The sequence below is a fragment of the Melanotaenia boesemani genome, chromosome 12, assembly GCF_017639745.1.
Source record: "Melanotaenia boesemani isolate fMelBoe1 chromosome 12, fMelBoe1.pri, whole genome shotgun sequence".
NCBI lineage: Eukaryota > Metazoa > Chordata > Actinopteri > Atheriniformes > Melanotaeniidae > Melanotaenia > Melanotaenia boesemani.
Genome location: NC_055693.1, coordinates 26,946,934 through 26,968,754, shown reverse-complemented (window position 1 = coordinate 26,968,754; position 21,821 = coordinate 26,946,934). Strand labels below are relative to the sequence as shown.

The 21,821-nt window shown below is 37.4% G+C and overlaps 1 protein-coding gene across 2 annotated transcripts in view; it reads left to right on the top strand.

The window, feature by feature from the left end:
• LOC121650877 (polycystic kidney disease protein 1-like 2) overlaps positions 1–20,835 on the top strand; it is a 49,441-nt gene extending 28,606 nt beyond the window's left edge. Inside the window, exons 25-40 of one of the 2 annotated variants that reach the window (XM_042002661.1) lie at positions 1,638–1,837; positions 1,927–2,171; positions 2,282–2,459; positions 3,302–3,545; positions 3,651–3,897; positions 4,033–4,129; positions 4,213–4,347; positions 4,650–4,835; positions 5,786–6,116; positions 6,254–6,387; positions 6,641–6,768; positions 8,218–8,378; positions 8,521–8,731; positions 15,464–15,565; positions 16,615–16,746; positions 20,292–20,835. In XM_042002661.1, the coding sequence (XP_041858595.1) occupies positions 1,638–1,837; positions 1,927–2,171; positions 2,282–2,459; positions 3,302–3,545; positions 3,651–3,897; positions 4,033–4,129; positions 4,213–4,347; positions 4,650–4,835; positions 5,786–6,116; positions 6,254–6,387; positions 6,641–6,768; positions 8,218–8,378; positions 8,521–8,731; positions 15,464–15,565; positions 16,615–16,746; positions 20,292–20,381 (2,821 nt within the window). In that variant the 3' untranslated portion in view covers positions 20,382–20,835. Of the gene's footprint in view, positions 1–1,637; positions 1,838–1,926; positions 2,172–2,281; positions 2,460–3,301; positions 3,546–3,650; positions 3,898–4,032; positions 4,130–4,212; positions 4,348–4,649; positions 4,836–5,785; positions 6,117–6,253; positions 6,388–6,640; positions 6,769–8,217; positions 8,379–8,520; positions 8,732–15,463; positions 15,566–16,614; positions 16,747–20,291 lie in introns of those variants that run through there. The other variant, XR_006012349.1, reaches the window with a different exon arrangement.
• The last annotated feature ends 986 nt before the right edge of the window (positions 20,836–21,821 follow it).

Here is a 21,821-nt window from a genome sequence, read left to right as displayed (position 1 = left end):
CTGACAAATGTCTGTGCCTCTCCTCTGGATGATTTCTTTGCTTTACTGAATTTGGAAAAGTAAATGAACATAGAAATTAATTCAGATTAGTAAATATGTTATTAACATAACTTATGAGTTTTTAATGTGAACCAAATTCCATCTGGAGCAACAGAGACATTTAAAATACTAATACTGTAGATCATAGCCTGTGTTCTTGAATGTAGAGAGGAGGGCCAATGTGCTGCTCTGTAGTACAGAATCACCACCTGTCCTGCAGGTTTATGTTGTTTCCTTACAGCAACACACCTGATCCAAATGACTGCTTGTTCTGCTCAAGCCTCTTAATAATTTGACTCAAGTGTATTGCAGCAGATATACATGTAAAATCTGCAGGAAAATGATAGTCTTAAACTTTTAAAAATTTAATAAAATAATTTTTTATTGCATACCCAATAAATAACAAGTAACAGCTAGCGGATCTATTTTCTGACCCAGTGTGCAGTTGTGACTGGATGTCTTTATAGCAGGCAGCCTCTCTCTCATCATTCTGGTACTGTGCCACTGAATCTTTTAGTGGTACACAGTACTGGACCGAACCGGCTTACTTCACCCCAGGTCTAATCCCAGTTTAACGTGATCATGAAAAAGTCAGCAGTTTATGGAAACTGTGTTCAGTAAATGTCTCATCCTTCTTCTCAACACATCCAGTGGAGCCAGTCTGATGGAGTTAACATCATTTTACTACCAAAGTAGTAGCAAGTTAACGTTTATGCTGCGGTTACTCAAAGCTCGTTGCTAACATAGACGCTAACATTAGCTTTCATGTTACAGTGACCAACGTCTGCAGGTGTGTTTCAAGGTTTTCTGTTGTTTTATTGGTCACTTTTATTAGGTTTTCAAGTTACCATGGTGCTGTAGCAACAGCTGTGTTCTCCAGTGCTGTCAGTGTTTTGACTGATTGTGCGTGCACTGTGGACACGTCTGTTGATCTTACATCAGTGTCATGTCCGGGGAAATAACAGCAGACAGGAGATCAGACATAGAAGAGGTCATAAAAACAATATGATTGTTAATGAGTCTCAAATCACGAGTCCAAGTCGACACTGGAAATGCGACTTAAGTGTGACTCGAGTTTGAGTCTCAGACTTGAATCCCCATCTCTGTGTTTAGTCTTGCACAGATGAACTGGCTGCAAGACGTGGGTTAGGCAGTGTGAGCATATCTACAGACAACTATTCATTAGATGAGGAAGAATTGTGGGAGTCATCCTCCATGCAATATGAATGCTGATTATATTATTATTTCTTATTTGTCAAAATCTTCAACACTGGCTTAAGGAACAGGGAAAAGATTTTAGAGAATTAATGGTTGGAATGAGACTCTTTCAGATATTAAAAGACTTGCAATAAAAATCTTGGCTTGTTTTTGTTACAGCTGATCTCACAAATGTTCTGGCTCAACACTGAGCTGGAGATTTTCTAAGGATTAGTGCATTTTTTTATTTTTTATTGTCCAATGTCAGAGAGCAACAGCTCTTGGTCAAGTCTTTGTAGCAATAATAAACTGTTCAAAAAGAATAACACTAAGCCATAATTAATTGGGAGTTTATAAAGGTTTAAATGTTTTTATTTCAAAATGTTGCCTTTGTCTTCTAGCAATTTATTCTTCATGAAAACAGCTAAAGATTTCAGTGATGGACACCTCTGGTACTCAGTGATCAACCGACCACCGAGCAGCAATTTCACCTGCGTACAAAGAGTATCGTGCTGCTTCTCCTTGCTGCTCTGCACCATGCTAACCAGCATCATGTTCTACGGGATCCCCACAGACCCCTCTGAACAGGTCATGGAATTGGGTACACAGCATTTTAACTACATTCATTCTACTCTAAGATCACACTTTCTAAAAAAAAGAAAAAAGACCTCACACTTTCTCTCTTTTCAGGTCACTTTCAGTTCACGTGGCAGCAGTTCATGGTTGGAGTACAAAGTTCTCTCATTATGTTTCCCGTGAATATATTCATAGTGAGCATCTTCAGAAACACACGTCCTCGGGAGACATCTTGTTGTCAGAGAAAAACAAAGAAAAAGAAAACCCTCAAGGGGAAAAGCACTTTGCAGACAGGTTGCCCGCAGACAACTACCAAAACCAACAAGAATGTTAATGTCACTTTAGACATTATCATTAAGGCAGGTGCTTTTGTCTTCAAATGAAACATTTGATTTTACATGAATCTAAAGCAAATTCCAATTTCCTTAATCCTATGTAATTTGATATCTGTTTTTGTTTAAACTCTCAGGACATCAAAAGAATTGCTTCATTACTCCCTAAAACAAGCACCATCCCTTGCACTGAATCTGAGTTCAAGCCTGGACAAGAAAAGGACATCAACGCTATCCTCTCTGAGGTGGAAGACCGTGTCAAAAAGGAAAACAGAAGCAACAACGCCCAGTCAAAAATACAGCATCAGCCAGCAGGTGTATTTTTCTGTGAGAACAGATTGAAAACTGAAGTGTCATCACTCTTTTTACTTCACCGAGTACAATGGTTTTCATAAAAAATGAAATAGTTAGGCCTCAGTACAGAAAGTTTGTCAAATAAAAATGATTTACACAAAATATGATTTGTTACTGAATGGAAAATGAATTTTAGTGGAGGGCTAAAACTTAATGCATTTGAATATGAATTTGTTGAGGGTAGCATCAGCTTATGAAGTCATCTATACTAGTTGAAATAGTACTTGTGAACATACCAAAGTTTTCTGTCTCCTCTTTGTCAGACACTTGTAGATAGCAACCTGCACACTAAAAAACGCAGCTTTTAGCAACTATGTTGATAAAAGACAGGTCTGTATGGTTCAGTAAGCGGCTCAATAGGTTTACAAATCTATGTCTACAACTCTTTTGTGTAACAGTTTAACCAAAACAAGCTCCATTTTATCAGGGAACCGGAATTAATTATTAAATAGATTATCCTCCTCGCAGCCCTGGTGTAACTAGGCCCGTGTCTGTAGCAGTTTGGAACCCAGGTTATGCAAGACTAGTTGGATATAAGAGCATACATGCATATTCCTCTATGTACAGATGGTGTATCCAACCTTTGTTTTAGTATTTTGCTGACATACAGTTGGTGCATTGGCAGTATGGAGCAAAAAAAAAAAGATAAAACTATGGTCTATCAAATTTATGCAAAATGAAGCAACCTGACTTTTTTTTTGGGGGGGGGGGGTATCTTTTCAGACACACCACAGCATGTGCATTCATTGTGAACCTGGAAAGTCAGACACAGTTCACCAAATCTGAGCTTTGTACATTTTCAGACAGCAGTGTTTGCCTGCATCCTGCATCAGCAGAGAAGGCGATTAAAATGAACATCAACAAAACCCATTTGTACAAACAGCTGTGTCACATAGAAAAGGAGATGAAGCTGCTCGGCCCCTCCAGCTTCCCTAGCCCCCACAATTACTGCCAGGCCCTGCAGCAAGTTCAGGGCATGAAGAGCTTCCTTGAAGATCAACTCCTCCCAACCAGCTGCATCAAACTAGATGAACCTACTGATGAGAAGTAAACCAGTCACCAGATTTCACTTTAATTCTATTCCCTGTAAGACTATAACTGCACTTCAAGATGATGAGGGATTATAATAAAACACACACTTTCATTCTTTAGTTGCAGCTCCAGTCCTGTAGATGGTCCTGTTTCTGATGGTGGCCAGAAAAAAAGGCGTTGCTGTACTGGGATGCTACCCTGGTGGTTCATCTTTGTCGGTTGGCTGATGGTGATTGCAACCAGTGTTGTGTCAGGATATTTCACAATGCTGTATGGGTTAAAATTTGGGAAGGAACGCTCTATCAGTTGGTTGGTGTCCATGAATGTTTCCTTTTTCCAGAGCCTTCTCCTCATTCAACCACTGAAGGTGAAAAGATTTACCCTCCAATCTTATAAAGCATGACCACTAGATAAATTTCAGTAGATGATTTCACAGTTCTCAGAGAATTTAGACTTTGTATAATAAATCTATTTTTTTTTTCACTTATACGTCCTAATACAGGTGATCTTTCTCGCAGTCTTCTTTGCACTGGTAATAAAGAAAGTTGATGAGGAGGATTCACAAAATGTGGAATTAGTGACAGATAACAGAAATGAAGGTAATGCGTAAATGCTGCCAAACAGACACTTTCTGTCTTCTTCCATTAGAGATTATTATTCAAACATACAGCACTGCCCGCAGGTGATTGTAAGGACTTCTGTATAAGCAGAGAGGAGGGCCGTCTCTATGAGCCACCTCCTCCAGAGGACGTTGAAAGGATGAAAAGGAACAAGATTACGCAACAGAAGGCCTTTGCTCTGCTCAGAGAGATTTTTAGTGAGTATGCACTTGTATTGAATATTTTTCAGGGATTATGTCACTAAGGATTTGCAAGTCAAATAGGAGCTGATTGTCATTTAATAGGAGTTAATTGTCCATTAAAAATTCAAGAACATTTATAAAAGATGGGAATCATTAAAAAAAAAAGTTCCTGATTGGGTTGGTCATGACGCCTAACCTGAGATAAACACGTCTTACAATGGATCTTAAATATTTATTATTTTTAACCAAATTAATTTACATCACTGTTACTGCACTGTAAAAATATAAGCCCTATAATGTGTATGTTTGTGTTGCAGCCTACATGGGGTTCATGTGGATGTTACTGCTCGTGGCATATGGCCAGAGAGACCCCAATGCTTTCTTCCTAAACCAACACATTACACAAAGCTTCTCTCAGGGTGTCTCAGACAGCATGAGTCTTCAGGATGTGTTCACTTGGGCCAGCAACACTCTGCTGACAAACCTCTTTGGAAATTATCCAGGTAGAAATGTTTCCCAATTATGCAATATCCACAGTGGGCTGTATCTAGGGGGCAGCTTTTCTGCTATTGTCAGAATAACTGTCATAATTGTACTACTAAGCATACTACTACTTCTAAAAGGTGGTTTAGTTAGTGAAGCAAAACATTTAAGAAGATTTGTACAGCTTTGTGTCAAAACAACTCTTAGATTATCTTTGTCGTCAAAGGTGTAAAACGTTTTTTCTTGTTTTATTTTTACTTTGGCTGGTGTTCAGAAAAGCTAACTTTTGACTCTCATCCGGAGAAATTAAACAGCTATGAACTCCACCCTGATGGAACAGAATGCTTTTAGTATTTCACATCTAATTGGGCTATATTTTTTTCATATTATCTGGTGGTTTAGCTTTAATTTTAGCTTTTATTAAAGTCCTTTGGGCAGGCTTATTCCAGATGAAACAATAATTGGTAATGCCAGTTGGTGTCACATCATGTTTTATATGTTGTGACTAGAGCTGTAATCAGTTTCCAGCCATCTGGAAATTTGTAATTGCACAAAGTACATTTGTCTCTCTTTGAGTCAATATTATTAGATATGTGCTATCTTCTCTTAATAAACTTTAGCAGAACTGATGCTGAACGAAGCAAGCAAGGAGCTGTATGCTTTCAGCCTGTATGAACATAAATCTTAGGAAGTAGCAAATTGTAGAAACTGTGTCAAAAACATAGACTGATCAGCCCCAACATTAAAACCACTGACAGGTCCTGGTAAAATGCAATGTTCCGCTGGGAAAGCCTGTATTCTGGCACTGGCCAAAACAACATGAGGTGTTCATCTGACCTCCAGGCTTTCAAGATACCAATCTAATGGCATCTTTGGGAAGGAAACATAATGCTGTGAATAAAGGATCTAGTCCTAGTATCTCAATAGTAGAAACCTAACATGCTGACTGATCTAACATGCCCTGACACAGGATTCATCACAGATGGAAACTCCAAGCTGGTGGGCAATGCCCGTCTTCGTCAGCTGAGAGTGCAGAACAACTCCTGTCAGATTGCAGACTCCATGCTTGCCTTAGCGCCGGACTGTCAGGCTCCATATTCATGGGATGTGGAGGACATGGGCTCCTATGAAACTGGCTGGACTCGCGCATTGAATGGTAATGTTTCTGGTAGCGCTTCCAGTCCCTGGAAGTACCAGATGCAGGCTCAGCTTAGGGCTCAGCCTATCTGGGGGCAGTTGGCTCTCTACAGGGGAGGAGGTTTTGTGGTGGAACTTGGCCCAGATTTACCAAATGCCAGCAGGTATGTTCATTTTGTTAATGTTAACAAATATTTTCTGTTTGCATTCCATGTATTAATCAAGTGTGTTTGGCTGATTAGAAGTTTTATATGTAAAAATAGGTAGAATGCTAAAATATTCTTATGTTCTTCCACTATAGCACACTTGTGAATCTCTACAACAATAAGTGGCTGGATAAATACACAAGAGCCATCTTTATTGAGTTTACTGTGTATAATGCAAATGTGAACCTCTTCTGCATTGTCACTCTCTTAATGGAGACTTCAGCAGTAGGTAAGGAGTGCTTCACTGGAGGATTGCAATCAAATTTTAAAGATAATTTTTAGAGGATTGTTTTTAAATCAAATTGCAATCTGGGAAAGTACTTGACTGACGTCATTCGATAGAATACAATGCAGTTTTTTTTTGCCAGAAATGTCTGAAATTAGCTTTGCATCATGTCAACAGTGTTTGCACAAACAATGAAACTGAAAGTTGTAAACTTCTTGGCAATATGTCAATTAAACCTTCTTAACTGCTTTTTCAGGAGCTTTTCAATTCAACAGTGAGCTGCTGAGTATTCGCCTTTACCAGACAACGGATGGTCTTCACTTCTTAATTATGGCAGCTGAGATCGTTTATATGATTTTCATCCTTTATTACATGTTCCTACAGGTAAACACTGATATGACTATGTCCCTTAAAGAAATAGTTTTGTTTTTTGTTTTGTTTTTTTCTATCCTGCCCTCTAGTGCATGTATCACCTAACAAACATGCCAATGAGTATGCAGGATGTGGGCAGTGATGTTTAACAACATTTAAGATGGACGTACCTATTTATGTATGTAAGGGGAGCATAAATGAAGCTAAAAAGTAATTATGTAATATGTAAGTATGTAAATTAATAAATAAAGATTTTGTAAGGTTTTTTGTCTTGTAACTAATTTGATTCATGAAAGCCCTTTTCTACTTTTGGTAACATTAGACAATTTGAAAAAAATTTGGCTAATAAAAAAATATTATTTACTTTTTATCTGAATATTTAAAACGAAGGAATTCCATTATTTCTGATCAGGAAATAATTGTTTATTCATGTACAGTTTTTTTTGTTGTTGTTTTTTTTACCTGGTACGTGCCACTATTATGATCTGCTGTGACTCCCAAGAATCACTTAGATTGGACATTAATCAAGACAATAAGACTGACTTAAAGTTCAACAGCTAAGTAATAAAAGTAATTTCTGTAGATTTACAGCAGACGTACAGCAGCTATCAAACATTGTGTAGCTCAACTGGCTTTTGCAGTAAAAAAGGCATGTTGATGGCATTTTGTTAGTAGATGTAATTGCATTAATCTTCTGTCATTTTCAATTTGCTTCTATAATCCTTTTTTTTTCCTCATGTAGTGTCGTGTCATAATTTAATGGTCTTTTTTTCCCACTTTCTTCATGAGCCATTTTTAAACTCGTAGGAGTCTACCATTAACTGTAATTCAACTGTAATGATACAATAATGTCTGATTTTTTTTTTTTTTTTTTTTTGTCCTTCACAGCACCTGAAGACTGGTGATATAAGCAAACAAGAGTTATTGACATATGTGATGAAAAATATATTCAACTACATGAACACTGCTTTGAAGTTTACTTGGAAGTTTGAGAAAAGAGCCTAAAAAAGATTAAAAAAAAAATAAGAAAAAAATACAACATATTTAGTTATTTTCCAGTTACAAATCCAAGCATTTGAACATGTAAACTGATTGAAAGCAATTAAATGATCTTTAATTTTTCACTCATGTTATATTATTAGAATCTTGAACTTCCAAATTTCATATGAGCATCACTTTAAATATAACTAAATTTTGATAAAATTCATGTGTGCTTTAAAGAAATTAAGAAAGTAAACTTTTATTAGAGAATTTTAACATTACTTCTGCAAATTGTTTCAAATTATGGAGGGGGGGGGGGGGGGGGGGGTATAAATAATTTTTTTCAGTCTTTTGCAGGCAATTTTCAACAAGGCTTCCAACATATTTTTTCTTGCATTACTGCTGAAGCTTAAACACAGTCTGACCCCCTGTTGCACTACAAGTGGTAATGCATTTGCTCTGATCTCTTTTTGTGAAAAGGGTAAATTACTGAAGCAGCAGCGCTGGCTTTACTTCAGAAACAAGTGGAACCTTCTGGAGCTGAGTATCATCCTACTGAGCTGGAGTGCTGTTGCCCTCTTTATCAAGAGAGCCCTGCTTGGGAACAATGATATGACTTACTACCAAAACCACAAAGACCAGTGAGATTAACGTACAATGCACTGCAATAAACTTTAGGTTCTGGTTGTTAGGGCATGAAAACCTGTGCTCGCTTCTTTCATACGTTTATACTCAATCATTTTATTCCAACTTTTGATAGAAACATTTTTACCTTTCATGCAGGTTCGTCAGTTTTTATGACACAGCCATGGCCGATTTGCTGCTTCAGTATTTGATCGCCTTCCTCATCCTTCTCTCCACCGTCAAACTGTGGCACCTGCTCAGACTGAACCCCAAAATTAACATGATGACCGCTGCACTGCAGCGGGCCTGGAATGACATATCCAGTTTTCTTGTGATCATTGCCATCGTGTTTGTGGCATACTCCATAGCAGTGAGTACCTCACACATTTATCAAGACCTTCCTGTTTAAATGCATCAGTCTTACAAGTTCTTATTAGTTACATGAGATACCATTTTCTCCTTAAAAGATAGCTGAGACAATTAAATGTCAGAGATCAAAACATTTAAAGTTATTTTATTTTTTATAAGTCCTGAGAATGAATAACAAATATGAAGTATCTCATTTAGACTCACATCATACTATTTAGAAACTACTTTATAGCAGATCCAAGTCTTTGTCATGTCTCTTAAAGCTTTGAACACTGAAAGTTTCTGAAGGCTTAACATCATTCTAAGGAGTCAGATGTGGGGTGGTAAAAAGCTAGCCCTTTGCATTACTTAGCATAAGCCCAATCCCTACTATGATTGTCAGTACAAACTGGGAACCTTCCATGAGGAGATTGCAGGAGTCCCCAGAAAGAAAAAGGATGCAATTAATGTTAATCTAAACATATCACTTTAACAACTTTAGTGAAGTGATTAGGGTGAAATGCAGAGGATATAACTTTCGTTTGGTCATGCCACAAGCAAGATATTAATTCATGAATGCTCCCATCTTGTTCCATACATATCAAATATATCACACCACGTTCTTCCAACTTCCAACCCTACAGGGGTTGTAACTGCACTGTGTTTTAGCCATCAGTCGATACGCAGGCAAATTAGTGATATCACACCATCATCCTCTTCTGCATGCTCTCCTGGGGTTTAACACAGAGCAGAACCCCTGGTTGCACAGTTGCTGATGCTAAGCATCACTAATACAAAAAACTGGAAAGACAAAGCAACTTTTGGACTTGAGGGGAAATAATCTGTGATGGTAAGTGGCCATGAGCTCTTCATTCTTATCCCTTACAGACAGTTCATATTTTGTGCCTTCATAGCCAGGGTCCATTTTGACCCGGACCAAGAATTCTGGCATTGTCTCTATACCACATTTTAAATTACAGAGCTATTTAAAAAGCCTAAAGAGCTTTCAGAGCACCAGAGCATTAGGACACTGATCATAACACTGGTGGATATCACCAGCTCTTATGCCGCTTACTGCAAAGACATGATTTTATATTGTAAATGTATTAAAGTGTACCCCGATAATAAACCATGGGTCACCAAAAGCATCATACTGAAAAAAGAAAAAGAAAAAGAAGCTGGCTTTCAAAGAAGGGACTGTCTCTGACTTTTAGTCAGCCACCAAAGACTTAAACATTAAGATTCTGAAAGCAAAACAGAGCTACAAACCCTTCTTGAAAGTAAAAAGGCTACAAACAACGTTGGTTCTGCCTGGACATGTATAACAACCATTCCAGGCCTTCAAAATCTCCAGAGCAGCAGCCAGATCATTTTAGGTGGTTTTCATTCAGATTTTGCAAATGCTCTTAATAGTTTTTATGCTCATTTTATTTGCTTTGATTTTAGCAAGGGCATTTTTAAACTATCAAAGGAACTGAAGGACACTCAGCACTTCATCATTGAACACAGCGATGTGGAAAAGGTCTTTCATACCATGAAGGTGAACAAAAGCCATGGTCCTGATAATATTAGTGGTTATCTAATTAAATCTTGTGATAAAGAATTCCGTTATGTATTTCAGGTTATTTTTAAGTCCTTGCAAACATAGCACGTGCCCTCACTTTGGAAAGATGTTATTCTTGTGCTTGTCCCTAAATCCAGTCATCCAAAAGTTCTGAATGACTTCAGGCTTGTTGCTTTCACTTCAGTTGTGATGAAAGTCTTTGAAAAACTTGTTAGGAACGTGATCTTGAAGGAAACTGAACATGAGCTGGATTCCATGCAGTTTGGATACAGGCCCAACAGACGAGTAGAGGGCGCTACATTTGCAAGACTTTAATTAATCGTCTTCATACCGGCCTACGTCACCATCCACGCAGTCACAATTCAAGAGTTGTCAGCTTTCCTCAGAAATCGGGTCGTAAATATTGAACATGTTTTGGAGACGATTATTGGGACAAATCTAATCGTAACACACCTCAGACCAAATAATAATTGTACAGAAAAATCTTGTAAGACTCATGATAATTGGGCATTTGCCATCCGTGGTTGGGAGGAGGCAAAAAACAGCCCAAAAATCCTTATATGTGTACCAGGCTTTACTGAACCAAATAGGGAGATGGTTCTGTCATCTGATTGGTGAATCACAGTCTTGTCCAGCCTCCCTGTATACTAAACAGGTACGAGGATGGCTTCATCACTTTTTAACAATGACCCCCATCCTCTACGAAGTGAATTTCAACTTTTCCTCTCCCGATGAAGATCGTTAGTCCCAAGGTGCAGGACAAAGCATAAAAAAAGTTTTGTTCTATTTGACTTCACTGAGCTCAATGAGAACTTGCTGTTATATTGATTTATAGCTGAACAGTGAGCACTTTTGGTCTGTTTGGTTTGTTTGTTTTTTACATTACTGGCCTTTGTGAAGCACTTTGTGATTTATATATTGAGAGATGCTATATAAATAAAGTTAGTACAGTTTGCCTTAAAACTTTTTAAAAACCCTTGCCTTAAAGGGTTAATAACTTATCTATTTTTTGGAGCCTTAGTTTCCTGTCCAGATGGTTTTATCTGTTGCGGTGTTTCGTTTCAAAGTATCTTCTTACGTTGTTTTCTTTTATTATAGCCAAACTGTCTCCACACAGAAGAGACACAGCTTTGTCCTTCACATCCACAACATATTCTGTTTTCTATGTCCACTTTTCGTTTAACCATTTTTTGGGGAGAAGGGTTATTGACAAAGGTGAGCAGCTCAGTAAGGCTGCTAGAGAACGAGCAAGGTTTGCGCTCGCGGGCCGTGTTTGACGTGGCAACGCGCTGGCAGTGCATTGTGGGATTTGTGGTATTATGGTAGTGCGTCCGTTCTTTCAACAGACCAGCTCTAATAGTGATTAAATATCATGTGGGCCAAAAATAATTTATTCATGGGTCAGATGTGGCCAGCAGACCTTGAGCTTAACACGTGTGGTCTAAAACATCTTTGCTCAGAGCCTGAAACATTTTAAGTGGCGGGATGTAAACTATATTTTGATCCTGCTTGTCAGTGACAAACTCCAGACAGGAAATTCTTTTGCTATGCAAGCTGCTCTCCGATTGGCAATTAAAAGCGACCCTCTGATGGGTGTTTTAAAAAAAAAACAAAAAAAAAAAAAACGACATTTAGTCACTGCAAATACTACCTCCTTAACAGCATTATCAATATCAGGATTATAGCGTCTATCTCCATCACAGAAAACAGTGGTCGTGAAAGTTGAAATTTCTGTCCTATTTGCTAGACCAGTGTTTCTCAGTCCTGGTCCTCAGGGACCACTGCCCTGCATGTTTTAGAGTTGTCCATCTTTAACGCACCTGACTCAAATGGATGACTCGTTAGCAAGCTTGCAAAGAACTTGACGAGCAGTTCAATTAATCTGAATCAGGTGTACTGGAGTTGGAAAGAACACATGCAGGGCAGTGGCCCCCGAGGACCAGGATTGAGAAACACTGTGCTAGGCAATTTCTTGGAGAGCATTTTTGGATATGTTCAGGATTGCCTGCATTTTCAGGAAAAGTGAGGCTAAATTATGCTCAAGCTGAGAGTGAAGTTCACCATCATCAACCCCAAGATCTGTCAGCTCCTCTTCCTTCATACTAGTGAAATCTTCAGCTGGGAAAAGTTCAGCTGGGCCAGAAGCGCTCTCCTCAGTGTCACAGAGCTGCACGACCATTCCTGGTTTAAATTTCAGAGATGTAGAAAACTTGTGATTTCTACTTGTGTTAAAAGTAGAAAAGATTTCTCAAAGTCGCAATCCGTATAGTGGGCACTGCACTTTTTGCATCAACTTCAGATGCTTGAGTAAAAATTCTCATTTCAGGGCTCATTAAAATCATACACTTGACAATTAAATGTTTGAACATATTTTTCAGTGGTTGCCTGTGAGTGAAATCTGGACAAGTGAATCTTCAGGGAATTACACAATTTGAATGTGCAAATACACTGCTGAGAGACATGGAATTGAGAAGGTTCTTGTGAAGCCCCCATGCTTTAATCTCTAATGTTTCCAAAGCAAGGCCAGCTGTTGAGACAAAAGTGCAATACCTACATGTCCACTGTTTGGCGTGGTGCAAACAAAGGATTTATGTATTAAGAAGAAAAAAAAAAAAAAAAAAAAAAAAAAAAAAATTATTAAAAGTGACATCGGCATCTGTGGGTGGCAAACCCCCAGAAAACCTAATATTAAAAGATCGGTCCAAATAAAAATGCACCAGGGCAGATGGGTTCCCATACAATAATTAAATCTCTAATTTAACAATTTATCAAATCACAATTAAACCATCTAAAACCTGACAAACTCTGAGTAACCCTATATGATGGGGTTAAGATCATGTGGGTGCGTTCAGCCCTGTAACAAAAAAAAAAAAAAAAAAAAAAGGGTTAAACATGCGACAGAACATGCTTTAATTAAATCAAAATTAGAAGCAGGCAACCAAAAAGAAACCCAAAATATATTACAACCTGGGCTGCACCCACAATAATGATCAGTCCGTGCTTTACCCTCAGTACGGTGCAAGAGCGAAGTGTCAATTGCAGAAGTTTGTCTCCACCCACCGATGCATTGGAAGAGCGGGCAGGAAACCAAGCGGAGATAAAACAGCAGGGTATTCACACACATAGCTTGGGACGCATTAATCCCCGTATCTAAAAGAGAAAGAGACCGTGTTATTACCTGGATTAATGTTCTGCTCTGCCTGCAGAGCAAATGCTGTCTTACCCGTAGCTGCACCCCCCTCCCATAGGGAGAGGAAAAAAGGCCAGGAGTACTGCAGCAGGTCTGGATGGATTGCATGGTATGTGGTATTCAACACGGCCTGGACAGCCAGTGGACCGCAGTGCTGTGGAGAAACAATCAGCAGTAACTACCAAAGGCTGCCAGAGCCCCAACAGAAGAGGACAGAGAATCATGGCACTTTCGATTGCAGGGGAGATGTTAACTCTGGCACCCGTCCTGTCAGCATTCAGCACCTACTGCAGGGACAAATACCTGCCCAGGTATAAAGGTGCTCTACTCCACCCAGCAATCAGTGCCATATGCATTACACCTTGCAATGGCAATGTGAGTGAGGAAACTGAAGTGAGAAAATCTCACTCCACTACAACTGCATCCCTCATCCAGTAGACACTTGATAAAAAACTGATCTGAATGTCTTTTGGAAACAACAAAAAAAGAAAAAGAAAAATACCTTATTCAAACAAAATGTATTATTTAAGGATAAGCATTACTAATTAATATTACTAGCATTTTTACATTTCTATATGCAAGCAATACCAACCTTGTCCTCGGTCTGCTGTGTGATGTTTTTAGTATTTATCAGGGTCTCATACTACCTGCAAGAAGTAAGACACACTGGGTAAAGTCACTAGTTAGTGCCAAGCGTTAAGCATTAAACAAAATACTGTAATTATTCAGTCAAATGATTCAACATTAGTGTCAATCAAATCTTTACCTGTTAGCCCAAGTTAATGGGAGTTCATATTTAAGTAAAATATGCGTGAAAGACCGATGTCGTTGAAGGAAAACCTATAGTTATTTTCACACCTGAGTTCTAGCTGTGGAGATGGAGAACACATTAACTGCTGCCCAGAACCAGACCACACCAAACCAAAACACTAAACTCAGATGCGCTAATGTTGAGCTGCGTTGAGCTGTGTGAACACAGGCGAACATGCCAACAGTCACATAAAGTTGGAGTTGTTGGTTTCTCTTGCTCCGAAAGTTAAATTATGTTGACGAGATTCCAAAAAAAAAAAAAAAACCCATTAAACTTAAACTGAAAACTGAAATCAACAGAGACAGCCTTCTGGATGGCCGAGGCACTGCCTGCACAACCGCTAGCATGAGTTTGAATCGTGTTTCCAGTAGCTTCATCTTTTTCTTATTTGCCGCTACCACTGGCACATGCGCACTCACTGGAAATGGACGCGTACAGGGTATACAGGTGTTGTACAAACCCAGAAAAACCAAGTACATAGTACTAACATGAATTAAGTTTAATTGTACATCTTTGTCAGGAAAATGTTTGCATTTACAGTGGATGTGCTGTTTGTACTGCCTTTTTGCGGTCTTGATGCCTCTGGATAAGTTGACCCTCATGTACACCTCCCTGTCTCCAGATCTCAGTGCTGTGTTCTGGCTCTGAGCAGCTGGTGCACATTGTTGGTGAAGCAAGGTTTTTTTTAAGTCACAGTCTCTGTGCAGAAATTGATGTAGCACAGGACTGTGTTGGTATGGTGCTCCATGTCTGGTTGTTCAAAGAGCTCCCACTTAATGTCCTTATGTGGAAACAGACACAAGTAGTTAACCATTTATGTACCATACCATACTATACCATCTTATGATAATAACAATGACAAAAGTTTTTTAAATATATTGAAATTTGGTCTGTTCACTGCAAGAATACTTCACAACTGACCTCAGACATGTTGTTAGTTTGAAGGGATGGTTGTGGTTATAAAGTTTTGTTTTATTGTTTTTTTTTAATATAGCCATAACATATCCATAAATTCATTCCCCTAATTTGAACCATTAAAGTATAAGTCCCTTCTTGTTTATGATATACAAATTCAGTGGTTACATCCCATTACCAGCAAAATTATCCTTTAAACCAAAACTATAAATGGTGATAGAGATAAATGACTTGAAGGGTCTTTGTGCTGATATAATGTTCATTATCTTTCTAGAGCAACATGATTTATGGCTGGGAGATTTCATCCTATAAAACCTTTGCAGATTCTTTTCTGACCATCGTCGGTTTGCAGATTGGCATCTTTAACTATGATGAGGTGAGTGGTCTGCTTTTTTCTATCACTGCTTTCGTAGACATGGATTTCTGGCCTCTTTTACAGTGTTGAATATTGTTGTACCTTAAAGAATAACACAATATCGCAATATGTCAGAAATATTTGACAACAGCTATGAAGCCTCCATTTGTCATAGTTTCAGAGCAGGTTTCCACATGTCCCTTCTTCTACACACCTGATTCAAATTAGTGACTCATTGTGCAAAACTTGACAGGCTGTTAGATCCATTTAATTTGATTTAGGTGTGATGAAGTAAGAATACATTGTAAACCTGCTGGATTGAGGCCCTCATAGGACCGACTTTATAACCCTGCTCTAGTTGAATAATATGGCAGATAAGATAAACCCAATACTTTTTCTTTCTTTACTGTGTAGAAGTGGGGTGACCAAAGAAAAGCAGCCTCATCACTTTTTGGGTCCAATAGATAAATAGGACACACTGGTTTTTGCTTAATGCCTGATTAAAAAAAAAAAAAAACAGATTCTATAAATACACATTTGGTATTTAAACTGTTTAAGAGTAAAAAACTATTTTAAAAAGGCATTTTTACTGACACTGTCTCTCTGTTTTGAGAAAAATCATATTCATAGTAGCCATGTCTACTTGTGCACTACCTGTACCAATCCATATGGCAGGGGTGTCAAACCCCAGTCCTCAGTCAGGTCTGTTTGAGCAGGAAAACAAAAAAAAATAAATAAAAAAACTGCAGGAAAGCAGCCCTTGAGGACAAGAGTGTGATACCAGTCCACTAAGGGTATAGTGGATCCCTCTGTGTCTAATTGTGTGTGGACTTGACAGGCAGCAAGAACAAGGACATCAACACGGACACAGGTTTTGAGGGGAGAATAACCATTATGCTCTGCATTGCTTCATTAAAAGAATACAAGTAATTTAGACCTATTTAACATCAGTTCAGCTACTATCAATAACCCATGTCTGGGAAACAAGGCAAACTGCTGAATTTCTACCCAAGATACATAAATGTAATTCACAAAATCAAAAGTTGTTTACTGATGTGCTGTTTTTTTAGGTCTTGGACAGCAACCCTCTGCTCGGTGGATTACTGTTCGGTTCCTGCATTGTGTTCATGACGTTTGTGTTGCTAAACCTCTTCGTTTCAGTTATTCTTGTAGCATTAAATGAAGAACAAAAGCATCATAAGGTAATATGACAAAACATTACTTTCTATTACGTCCTTTCTTTCCTGTTTTAAAACAGAAGATACCAGTTTTTATCCAATTGTCTTTGAGATATTTCTGTTTTTACCTATTCAACTTTGGATGAAAAATTGATCTAGTTAGTAAAATTTTCTTATATTTAGCAGAACTCCCATTTTTACTTTCCAGGGCATCTTTATGAATCTAACTAGCTAACAGCTTCTTCAAGCCCCAAGATACTGTATTTATCAGACAGTTTGATGTAAATATTAAATAGTGACATATTTCTTTCCTAGAGATAATCCAAAATTAGCAGATGAATTACAAGAGTGGGGAAAGTATAAGGAAACCACATGCTCTGCCAAGATTAAGAACGAGGCTCTATGCTTCAGTGCTCTGCAAAATTCCACTTCATCCATAATTTACCTATCCACTAAGATTTTTATTGCATACAGCCTTTTTATTGCATTATTACCCAATGGCTTACTAACATATTAATTCAGAGACATCTGGGAAACTATTTCTCAATCAATATTCAAGGATAATACTACATATAAACCAACACTTATTTTTTTCATGCTTTTTATTTTATTTAATTTTTTTTTCCACATGATTAAAACAGTTTCTTCTCACTAGTCACTGATTCAGTGGGAGATGGGGGGTAATCAGAGACAACTTGTAGCATGTTTCAGTGGGGAAGCCCAGACACACTGTGTTAAGTACTGTCATGGCTCAAAACACTGTGTTTAAATTCAGAAAGGAACAGTTACCATTTGATAAAATATGCTTATTTCAAGATTGGTTTTAGTTTTTGTAAGAGCTGATGTTTACCTCTGCAGTGTTACACCAAGTGTACAAAGGTTTGTGTAGATGAAAAACAAATATACTGTAATATTGTTGATATTTATTATTTAAAATATACTTCAATATTTTTAATATACTTATTAAATATTTAGCTACATTTTCTAAGAAAAAAAAATTATATTAAATTTTACATGTTTATTTTGTTTAAAAAAATATTTAATGTAATATACTTTTAGTGTGTAGTTTGCAACTGTTTGCAAGAGGTAAGCACTGAACTAAGACTCAGTATCAACCAATGTTCAATCTTTAAGGACTCATAACTCATAACAGGCAGCTGTTTATTGTGCAAAAGTTCTGATAAACTAAACTGTGCTCATTTTTCCTTCATTTTTTTGATTGACAAAATCATTTAATAGCTGCTGAACACAATATATAATTTAACAGGTGGGAACTTACACCCCTGCGGTGCAGAGCAGATCACATAAGATTTATTACCAAATCACACTGTACAAAGAAAAAAAAAGCTGGGTGAGATTTTAAAAGTAAGACATCCAGCTTCAAAGTTATTTGGAGTAAACTCAACTAAGGGGTTCTGGTCTCTGTGTTGGCCCTGCAGTAGACAGGTGACCTGACCGATGTGAACCCTGCCTCTTCCCTAGTATGCCTGGCATCCATTGGGATAAGTTCCAGCATCTTACGACCCTTAATTTGAATAAGTGGGTATAGAAAACAGATGGATGGAATTCAGACTTCCCTACTAACAAAATTAGTGGCTGAAAAAAATTTACAAAGTAAAAAAAATTGCAGCTGGTTGCCTTACTTAAAGTTTATTCAACTTTTTTAACAGATATATTTTCACAGTGCATGTTTAGACTCCCAGTTGATGTGTATTTTTTTCCTTACCTGCTGCTTGTGCAGATAATGAAAATGCCTTTAGTGACACTTTCTAAAGGAAATTATTAAGCGTTAATATGTCAAGTAATTAGATTTTCAAATTGGGTTTTCACTCTGCAGGTTGCCAAATAATTTAATAATAATGGGACAGTGGCTAAGTTGCCAAAAACAACTCATGACCATCAATATAAAGCCCAGTTTCCAAGAAGGTTTAACATCACCATCATACAGTTGTTAGAATTTTGTAGTGGAGACTGCAAGTTACATGCATATAACAAGTTTACTTTTAATAAGAGCTTGATATGAAACTGGTGGAACACCAATTACCAGAGACAGTGGGGTCTAATCGTGTTAAGTCTGTGTAAACCTAATGCAGATGTACCTGGCTTTAATTCACAATCTCATCAGCCAGTAATAACAGAGAAAGGAGACTAATTGCTTCTATCCAAAGATGAACAGGTTCCTATAATACCTCACAGATATGCCCCTGGTGGAACTTTTTACCACCATATTAATCCGTATAAACACTTGATTAAGGTTTCCAAGGCATGGAGCTGAAATCTTGTGAGAGCTTTTTGTTATTTAATGCAACTCTGTTTCTTTATCTGTTGTTCAATTTTTTTAGACCTGCATATCTTTATACAAGTCATCAACCATTTAATACAGGTTCATGAAAAAAAATCATTTAACAGTTAATTTTTTCATCACTACAATTAATTTAAATGAAACTGCTTTGATTACTTTCATGAACTCTGCTTTGTTAGATTTTGGAAAACCACACGTCTATCTGTTTGCCTTGGAAACTTAACCAGATTCATTCCTTCCCTGTTACCACCGGCATGCCCAGGGATCAGTCCTGGGCTTTCTTCTTTTCATTGTCTACCTCCTTTCTCCTTTGTTATATATTCCACAAATATATTAATTTTCACTGTTACGCAGATTAATCCCAGCTCTATTTGTCCACTAAACCAAATTCCACACTCCAACCTCCCTTCCGCCCTCTCTGTCTTACTGAACTCAAATCCTGGTTTGCTGCCAATTTCCTCAAAGTCAATAGCAGCAAAACACAGTTTCTTTTGGTAGGAACTAAATCTACACTATCCAAAACTGACTGCTTTTCAATCACTGTTGACAATCCAACAATCATCCCCCCACCCCTTTTTTTAACTTTTAATCTAATTCGCTGTCTGCAATAAAAAGGCGTAACAACAAACCTGAGGTCATTAGTACAAAATTAAACTGTCAGATGTAAAATAGGTTTTATGTTGTACTGAGGACATGAGGTTTACTTACACATGCATCTGACCTCATTTGATTGCAAAACAGAATAGCAATAAGCAGACTCATAGACAACATTTAAACCATTTGCAAAAGTATCACATAAAGGAATACCTTCAGAGAAGCTGGGGTTTCCAGCCAGCTGAATTATGTCATGAATTTTAATAAGCTGTAACTGATACACTCTGAATACAGATAATATGGCCTTTATCATGACTTCTTTGTTTTAATGGTTGTCAATAGCACCTTGTGCATCTTTTGTAATCAAAAGGTGTCTATCTGGAACAAGATTTTAACAGCCGGTCTTTATTCCCAGCATGATTTTTTTTTTAAATTTTCTTTAAATTAAAAATTTTGCAGTACAAAAGCAAAATATGTCCTCACTAACCAGAATAATTTTACTTTACTCCAGGTGTCAGTATCTCACATTGCATGAAAAACATGAAATTAGTACAAATTGAAATCGGTCTTAGTGCCCTTTGGGTAATTTGTGCTCAGCACCAGAATTTGTTAAGAGCATTCCTGTAATATTTTTTGTTCTTCTGAAAATTATCCTTTCTCTTTTCCTACCCAGCCATCGGAGGAGGAGCAGATTGTTGACGTCATGCTGACAAATATCTGCAATCTATTTGGCATCAGATATAATGGGGAAAAAGGAACCTGATGTGAATGGCAGCAGTGGCTTATGTTATCAACATTGTAGAAATTCTCACAGTTAAGTTAACACTAAGAAATAAATATTTTTTCTCTTTCTCTTTTGGAATACAATGGAACAATATTCATGACCATTTAGTCATGCTCATTATTCTTTGCTCATTTCCTACTTGTATTCAGATCATTCTGAGTTTGCTATTTCATGAACTTAAGGTATAGGGGGCAATTTGTTTGGATGATTAATATTCACTGGAGGAATATTCAATGTACTTTGTTGTTACCTATGAAAGTGACTTGATTTTTAATGGCTTATCTGCTCCCCTGGTTGGCTGCCTTTAGATTACTGATGCTGCTCATTCATCTTCTTTTATACTGTCTTGTAAACTTGCAAATAACAAAAAGATTAAGTGATGGATATGATGCTTTCTTGACTTTGCCTTAAAGAATAAATAAATAAAAACATGATTCACCAGTAGCTGTAATGTAAAGCAGCTGCTTTGGGTTTTCTGTTTCAGGCAGAATAATTGAAGATAGCTCTGACTCACTGAATGGTTCACCTCACTACTTCCTCAATAACAAATTAACAATTGTAAGCAGCAAATTGAGATTTACTGCTTTTTTTAATGTCTTCTGATCCCGTGGGTTTAATTTTGATCTGGAAATTTTGCAGATTATGTTTATTAGATAAACTTCTGGTCAAAATCAGTCAAAATCTGATATTAATTGTGGTTTATTATATGGGCAAAAACACAAAGGCTTTTGGACACAACCACTGTATTGCTGTCAAATTGTGTCCCATTTTGCAAAATAAAAAGAGCCCCTCTTTATTGGTGGAAAAACTACTGCTTCACAAAAGGTATAAACAATGAGTTGCTGACAAAATAAATGAACATTAATAATGCAATTTGTGTCTAAATTAGATGAAAAACATCACTTCAATTTCACACTTAAAGATGCTCTTTGGTGCCTCACTGCATCAGTTTATTATAAAGTTAGTTCACCGGCAGAAATTTCCATGATAACTCAGCGAGGACTGATTTAAGTGACGGTTGGATTGTAACTCCCACTTTGATGAGCCACACTTTCTATAAATCCTACTTCAGGGAAACCCCCAGACTAACGTGTTAGTCCAAAACTTTTTCCCCTACTGTTTCCTCGGCAGTAACTTCATTTTGTTTAGGGTTAAAAATCAAAAATGCTTGTACTGAGTTAAAAAAAAAAAAGATCATGGTTACATCACTGTCACCTTAAATGGATACTGTTAAAATTTATTTGCAACAGTTTTCATTTATTCAGTTTTCAACTATAAATCAGTTTAACCTACAATGAGGTCATTTTGTGACGTAGCAGAGTCCAGCTTCATTAATATATAATTAAATTGAAGCTATAATTTCCAAATGAGGAATACAACACAGTCCTTTGTATCTGACATTATTAGTAAAAACTGTCA